Below are 7,461 nucleotides of genomic sequence, written 5' to 3' on the forward strand. Positions count from 1 at the left end.
ATATCGTCCTCAGGGCTTGGTGGGCCAGGATGTGCTCCACTCTCTCTTTCTCCCCCTTCATTTGCTCCCGTGTGTGTTGATCAGGCATGTCCCTCTCCCTGAGCTGTAGCTTCAGTGCTGTCCTCTGAAGTCAATTCTTCTGGGGGGAAGGGCAGGTGTCCACGTCGTTGGGATTGGGGCCGGCCCCTCAGACCTCTCCACTGGTTCCCTGCTTCGTGCTGGTATGTTGCATTCATGTCCTGGAGCACCGGGTTGGTCTGGTCCCTCTGAGACTCTAAATCTCTATGGGAGCAGAAAGCCTTATCTTTCTCCTGAGGAGCAGCTGGTGGTTTTGAACTGCTGACTTGCACTTAGCAGCCCCACATGTAACTACAAAGCCACAGGGGCTCCATTCCAACCCATCAGGACCCATATGACCAAGCGAGACAGGGAGGCCTGGGCTATGTAATCCCCACGGGAGGAGACGCCCGCCCTATTCTCGCCAGGAGCCCCAGCCTGTCTGTCAGCAGCCGAGGGCGTAAATACTGCGGCCCTGGGGTGCTTTCCTGCTCCTGGGGACCACGTGTGGGACTCTGATTCTCAGTTCACTCCGCACACTGTCTTCAAGGCTCGCCCGCACGGTGGCTCGTGCAGGATGTCATTTCTCTTTGTGGCTGAAAAATATTCCGTGGTATGGCCTGGCCTCGTGGTGTGTGCCATCTATCGGCTAATGGCGATTCAGGCATTTCCATGCTTGGGCTATTGTGACTCGTGCTGCCGTGTACACTGGTGTACATGTGCCCACCAGGGTCACTGCCTCGAGGTATCTTGGGTCTACACCTTGGAGTGGAATGGCCGGGTCCTGAGAGACCCGTTGCTGGAGGACATTGTGCTTGGTAAAGGGGGGCGGGGGGGCTTGAGTAGCTGGGTGACACAGTGGCTGCAATGATGAGCTTGCACCTAGGGCTGATTGTGAGGACGGCGCAGGCCTGGGCGGGGCTGCGTTCTGTTGCTCACGGGTCCCCAGGAGTTGGAACCAGCCCCACAGCACCTAACAGCAATAACCCGGGCATTGCAGGGTTTTAATTGTATAGACAAGGGGCCAACAGGGAGGATCCTAGCAGAAAAGCCAGTGAAAGCCAGGCCCCTGGGCTTCGGGGGGGGGTTGTGATGAGGTTGGTGCCTGTCAAGCCCACTCTCACCAAGTTTTCCAGATCCCAGGGAAATGGTGCCTGGTAGGGATCCCGGGCCACCACGGGGATGGACAGACACACCTCAGCATCAAGAAAACAAAAATCTCACCACCAATCAACAGCATCATGATAAACCAAGCAAGATCCTCATCAAGGATAGCACTGTGTTCAGACTGACAATCGATGCCCACGGAAGCAATAGTCAAGAAAGCCGACAACCCATTGCGCTGGGCAAGTCTGCTGCCCAAGACCCCTGCATGGTACTCCAAAGCAAAGGACTGAGATGCACCTGAGTCGAGCCACGGTCTTTCCCATGATCTCGGTCTGCGTGACAGGTGGGCGATGAATGAGGAAGATCAAAGGAGAGCCGGTGCCTTTGAACTACGGTATTGGTGAGAAGGTTGAAAATACCCTGAGCTGCGTGGAGAACGAACATGTGTGTGTAGCAGGGGTACAGCCAGGGTGCGCCTTCGAAGTGAGGCTGGTAAGAGTCGGTCTCACATACGTGGGACATGCTACCAGGAGGGACCAGCCCCTGGCATCGTGGAGAGTCGGAAGAAGATCCTCAGCAGGATGGAGTAGCGCAGGGGCTCAGACAGTACTGTCACGGTGAGGGTGGTGCAGGGCCAGGCAGTGCGTCCTTTGGATGCACTGGGCCGTGGCTGGTGGGGCCAACATCTAACTCCAGCAGTGCAGGGAGAGCTGGAGGTGCTCCGGGATGGAACTAGGACTGGAAGACTTCCCTGGTCCTGGAGCCGGGAAGGACTAAGCCTCGGGCAGCCTCGCTGGGGCCTCCTCTGGGAAATCAGAACTAGATGGTGCTGACCCGCCCAAGAGGGCTGCCCACAGTTAGGCTGGGGCAGGGGCTCTGGCAGCCTTCACACCCGAATGCCATTTCCCAGGCGGGAGCCTTAGACCCCAGCACGCAGCTGGGCATTTGATGAATTGCACTATCTGCGGGATAATGACTGGACCCTGGACTGATCATCAAGGAGCCCTGATGGTGCAGAGGTTAAAGTGCTTGGCTGCTCACCGATAGGCGACCGTTTGACCCCACCCATTGTTTTTCGGGAGCAAGATCTACAGCCCTGGAAACCCGCAGGGACACTTCTGCCCGTCCTCCAGGGCGGCTATGAGCCGGACTTCCCTTGGCAGCAGCGGTGCTCAGTGGATGGATTGAGGCCCTCGTGCGGGGCTCGCCCTGGTGTGTTTTTGGGGACTCTGTCCCCCACAGGAGCTGTCAGCACAAACGACAGCCTCAAGGCAAGAAGAGGGACAGTCGTCTGGCAAGTTGTGTGTCCGCTCCCTCCTGTGTGGATCCAAACACAGCCCGTGTATTGACTTTATACTGCTCGACAGACACTGGAGGCCTCTGGGGGCCAGGAGGGGACTGAGCCCGGGGGAGGGAGTGGCAGGGGGAGGGCGGAGGGGAGAGAGCCAGGGACCAAAGGGAGGAACCAAGCCGGGTCTTAGGGCACTGTCCTGGCGGGCAGTGTGTGGGCAGCACAGCACCTGCAATCTGGTGATTGCTCCGTGGTAAGGTTCTCGCCTTCCAGGATGGAGATCTGGGTTCGAGTCCCAGCCCATGCAGCTCACATGCAGTCACCCCCCCCCCCACCCATCCGCGGAGGCTTGTGGCTACTCAGAGGCTGAGCAGGCTTCAGGGGAGCGTCTGGGTTAAGACAGACTCAGAAGAAAGGCCTGGAGATCTACTTCTGAAATTCGGCCAGCGGAAAAGCCATGGCCAGCAGTAGTCCAGTCCACAGCTGGTCATGGGGACGGCTGGCCCAAGACTGGACCGGTGAGGTCACCATAAGTCAGCCGCCAACAGCAATGACAGCATTGAGAAGCCCCAGGCCGGGGTCCAGCATAACTCACACCCCAAACTTACTTCACCAAGACACCTCATCCCTTTGGACACTGTTCCAAGGTCATCTGGGCTGTGAGCAAAACACAGGGAGGTCGGCGATGCCGGTGGGGGACACTCTCACACAGGTCACTCTCCGGTGGGGCTCCTGGCTCCACAGCTTGGGTTGAGCCAAGAGAGCAGACCACCTGTTCCTTCTGGAACCTTCCTTTGAGAGGAGCACGGCATGATCTTGGTTGTCCAGATGGGGAAACTGAGGCTCTGGACTCTCAGACCCCGGTGATTAGAAGAACCGACACCATCGGTGTCTCCAGGGCAGCTGCTCAGCTGGTCTGCTCCTCAGATGCAGTCCAAGCCTTTGTCTGTCTCCTGGTGGGTCCAGAATCATCCTGGAGCTGGCCAATCTCCGTGGGGGGGAAAGAGTGATTTAAAGCAGAACCAAGGCTTGTCAACAGCTGTGGGGTTTCTCACTGGGCACAGGCGCTGACAACCTCTGGTGGGTGCCCCGGCTTTGATCAGGGGGGCGCAGTGGGTGGGGGGGTTCCCGCCTGTGCAGGCACTGTGTCCTGGGAGGTGCAAGCTCTTCTCCCCATTGTGTGGGTGAAAAAAGGGAGGCTTGGGAAAAGGGTTTGTGTTAGACAGGGTTCTCTAGAGAGATAAAACCAAATTGCTGGTAATTTAATATATTTATTTATAAAGATACTTAGATGTATAACAAGAAATGAACTGTTAAATCATATACAGATAAATATATAATACAAGAAATGAACAGTTGAATTATAAAGCAGTACAAATGGCTCAGTGTAACCCACTCCCGTGAGAGAGAGTTGTGAGACACTAGCAGTCCTTCAATTCTAGTCTGCTGCCAGGTCTTCCTTTATATAGAGAGAGAGCTAGGCTATGTCAGCACAGCAGCCAATCACAAGGCAGGTCACCAACTGTCAGCCAGGTCACCAACTGCCAGTCCCCAGCTCCAGGGATGTCTTAAAGGGACCTCAACTTACAGCGACACAGTTCACAGGCTAGGCGTCCCACAGGTAGTGTAGCCTTTAAATTGAGGCACAGGACAAGCAAGGCAGCCGCACACTGGTCCGATGATCAAAGAGCGAGAGGCATTTATCTCCGCCCTTCAGTGAATCCCACTTGTGTTTATCGGCCAGGCTGGCACAATAAACTATCTCAGGGTTTGACCCTAAGACGGCAAGACCCAAGCCCTCTCCTCTATTCTGTGGGCTGGTGGGAAACGTCCTGTTCTTTCTGGGAGTTGCAGGGAGGTGACTTAGGACACACACACACACCCTCCACGGCCTGGAGCAGGGAAAACCCTGCACGGGGTCACTCCAGCGCATGGCAACCTCACGTGTGCAAGAGTAGTTTCCAAATGCTGATGTTTAGGAAGCTGGTCACCAGGCCTTTCTTCTGAGGTGCTTTCTAGGGGCCTCAACCATCCAAGGAGGACTGCCTTAACCGGGGAGAGCGGGCTGCTCGGCCCACAAACCTCCAGGTGACTCGGCTTCTCCTCTACCTTCCTCGAGCCCAGCTTGAGCCCTGCCTGGCCTGGGGGGTGGGAAGGGGAAGACAGGTGACCAGGAGCCCTTAGAGAAAGACAAGGCCTATAAGGCACAGCCCCAGAGGCCCCAGGCCTCCACACCTCACCCTCCAGCCCCACGACAAGCCCAGTGGCTCAGCTCGCTGGTCTGCCGAGTGAGGACAGACTGCTCAGGGCAGCAGCCAGGGCAGACCAGTAGGACAAGGCTCCGTGGTCGGGGGCATGCCGGGGAGTGTGGTCTCCTCCCGCTGTGGACTCTGGGGCAGGGCTGACTCCCCTGGGCACGACCCTGCTCGGAGTCCCGCCACCCAGGCGAGGCATCTCCCCCTCGCCCAGCAAGGGGAAAGAGCTGACTTCGTTAGGCGCTGAACTTGTGTCTTGTTGCCCTTGGGCTTTGCTGTATCTCAGGTATTCGTCCAGCCCACGCGATTTTACAGCTGTGGCGAGGTCTGCACTGGCTCCGTTGAGAGGGGTTCTCGGGCATGGGCAGGCCCAGGCACACCCGCAGAGGGCCTCTGGAGAGGGCCTGGACACTTGGGGTGAGGGTGGAGGTGGGAAGGGCATTGAACAGAGGTGTGTGGGGGCTAACTTGAAGTAGGGGACCGGGCTGGGGACCCAGTGGAGGCCTGGCTGGGACTTGAGCACCAAGAGCCCACAGGACTGAGGCCTGCCCGCTGCCCACCCCCCTCCCACCCGCCCCCAGGGCCTGTTCTGGCTGCATGGCCCTGGGCAAGCTCCTCCTGCCTGTAGGCCTCAGTTTACCTTCTGTGATAGCACTTACCTTTCAGGCTCAGTGTCTAAAGACTGAGTGTGGGAATAAGGGGAGCCCTTGAGACCCCAAATGGCCGAGACCTGTGTGTGTCGTGGCAGCCAGATGGTAGGGGTGGTGAGGGCTCAGGGCGGGCCTGGGGGCGGTGGGGGAAGCCGAGAGGGGAGGATGTGGGTGTGTGGGCTGGACTCAGGACTGGCCAGAGCTGGGGGGAAAGCAGCTGGCAGCTTCAAATGGTGCGGTGGCACCGGGCCTATGGCTGGAGCAAGGCCCTTACCTCCGGGTGGCCCTCTAGACTAGAGCCCCATTTCCCCTCTCCTGGGACCCCACCTGCCCCAGGACGTCACCAGACACCCAGACCTCCAGCCAAGCCGAGGCTGCTGGCTGGAAGCCCTCGGGAACCACGGTTCAGAATTGTCCCCAGGTCCTGAGAGCCAGGCCTTGGCCGTGAACCTGTTCTGAGTAGCCGCTCACCTGCCGGGGTCTTGGAAGGTTGGCTGCCTCTGCCAGTAGCAACTGGACATCAAGCCGGGGGCCCGGCCGTTTACCACCTGCCCTGGCATCCAGAGTCTGGGCCTGTCTCCAGGTGCAATGGCTCCCCGCCATGACCACTGCCGCCATGGAGGAGGCAGGGAAGGGCATTGCCAGCAGAGGGAACAGCCCCAGCAAATGTCAGAAAGAAGTCAGAGAGCATGCAAAAACGACGTCCGAGTGGCTGGATGGCAGAGGCCTGGCCTTAGCCATGAAGCTGGGCCAATGCGGCCACAGCCTGTGACCGGTGAGATGTAGGCCTAAGCTGCCCTCTGCTCGCTGGCCCCTGGGCGTCCCCCTCCAGGCCTTCGCCTGGGTTCTTTCTTCAGCTGAAATGTGAACCTACCCCCGCTCACCACATGCCGTGACAGCTAGATTCTGCCCCCATCCCCCACCGGGTCCTGCCTCAAGGCAGCCTGGGGTGTCTGCTGGGGTCCAGAGTGAGGTGTGTACAGGGTGCGGGCTCAGCCAGGCTCTGTGAAATGAGCCAGGGGGTGGGCGAATGGAGCTCCAGACTGACGGTGCAGGGGTAGTGCCTGCCACGGCCCCATCTTCCTCTCTGTCTCTGCTCTGCTTCCCTCTCTGCTGGCTCTTTCTCTAGCTGAGTGCTGGCCCCTCCGCTCCGGAAATGGTCCCAGGGGGGAGACAAACGTCTTCTTTCCCTAAGGATCCACAATGGAGGTCCTGGGTCAGCACCTGGTCGGCCCCGGGAATGTGGTCCTGTGGCTGCCTTATCTATATTCGTGGGTTCAGATGGGAGGTGGCCTTTAGAGACGAATAAAGATCTGTTGTCAGCAGAGGGGATTCTGGGTAGCACACAGATGTCCCCACCCAACCCCAGTACACGTGACACGCCACACGGACAGACCCCCCCCATCCCCACCCCCACTCAGACCAAGCTTTGTTTTCTTGTCAGTGCATCTACTCGAAGCAAATGCTAGTCCATGTGTAACCCTTGCTTTCTTTCTATTCCAGGGGCCGCTGGGTCTGGATGGCAAGCCGGTAAGTGATGCAGGTGGTTCCGGGTGGTTCCGGGATGGGGCAGCTGCTGCGGGTTGGGAGTGCTCAAGCGGTGCCAGCAGTCGGGCCCCAGCCACACACAGAAATATGTAGGGAGTAAGTAAATAACAATGTGCATCGATGGACAGACCAATGGATAGGTGGTGGTAGTGGTGGTGGTGTTGCGAGGGGCCACTGAGTTGGTTTTGACTCACAGTGACTCTCTGTACAACACAACCAAGCTTCCAGACTAAGCAGAGACTAGGAAGAAGGTATGGGAAGTCCACTTCTGAGGGATTCCCAAACCAAACCCAAACTCACCGTCAACTCCAGAGCAACCCCACAGGACAAGGTAGAACTGCCCCTGTGAGTTCCTGAAACAGTACCTCTTTATGGGAATAGAAAGCCTTGCCTTTCTCCCTTGGAGAAGCTGGTGGTTTCAAACTGCTGACATTGTGGTTAGCAGCCCAACATGGGACCACTACTGCATTAACCATGAACACCTTATGAATAGCAGTGGAGCACAGGTGGGCTAATGCATGGAAATGTAGATGCATGGGAACACAAATGGATG

At 57.9% G+C, this 7,461-nt stretch overlaps 1 protein-coding gene across 1 annotated transcript in view; it reads left to right on the top strand.

Annotated features, from left to right (window-relative positions):
• Positions 1-7,461, top strand: part of COL23A1 (collagen type XXIII alpha 1 chain) — a 380,073-nt gene that overhangs the window by 347,162 nt on the left and 25,450 nt on the right. The window contains exon 6 of the mRNA XM_045284683.1: positions 6,864-6,890. Within this exon, the coding sequence (XP_045140618.1) occupies positions 6,864-6,890 (27 nt within the window). The remainder of the gene's footprint in view (positions 1-6,863; positions 6,891-7,461) is intronic.

Source organism: Echinops telfairi, unplaced genomic scaffold (genome assembly GCF_000313985.2).
Source record: "Echinops telfairi isolate 266 unplaced genomic scaffold, ASM31398v2 ScPeMD7_7469;HRSCAF=8507_0, whole genome shotgun sequence".
NCBI classification, from domain to species: domain Eukaryota; kingdom Metazoa; phylum Chordata; class Mammalia; order Afrosoricida; family Tenrecidae; genus Echinops; species Echinops telfairi.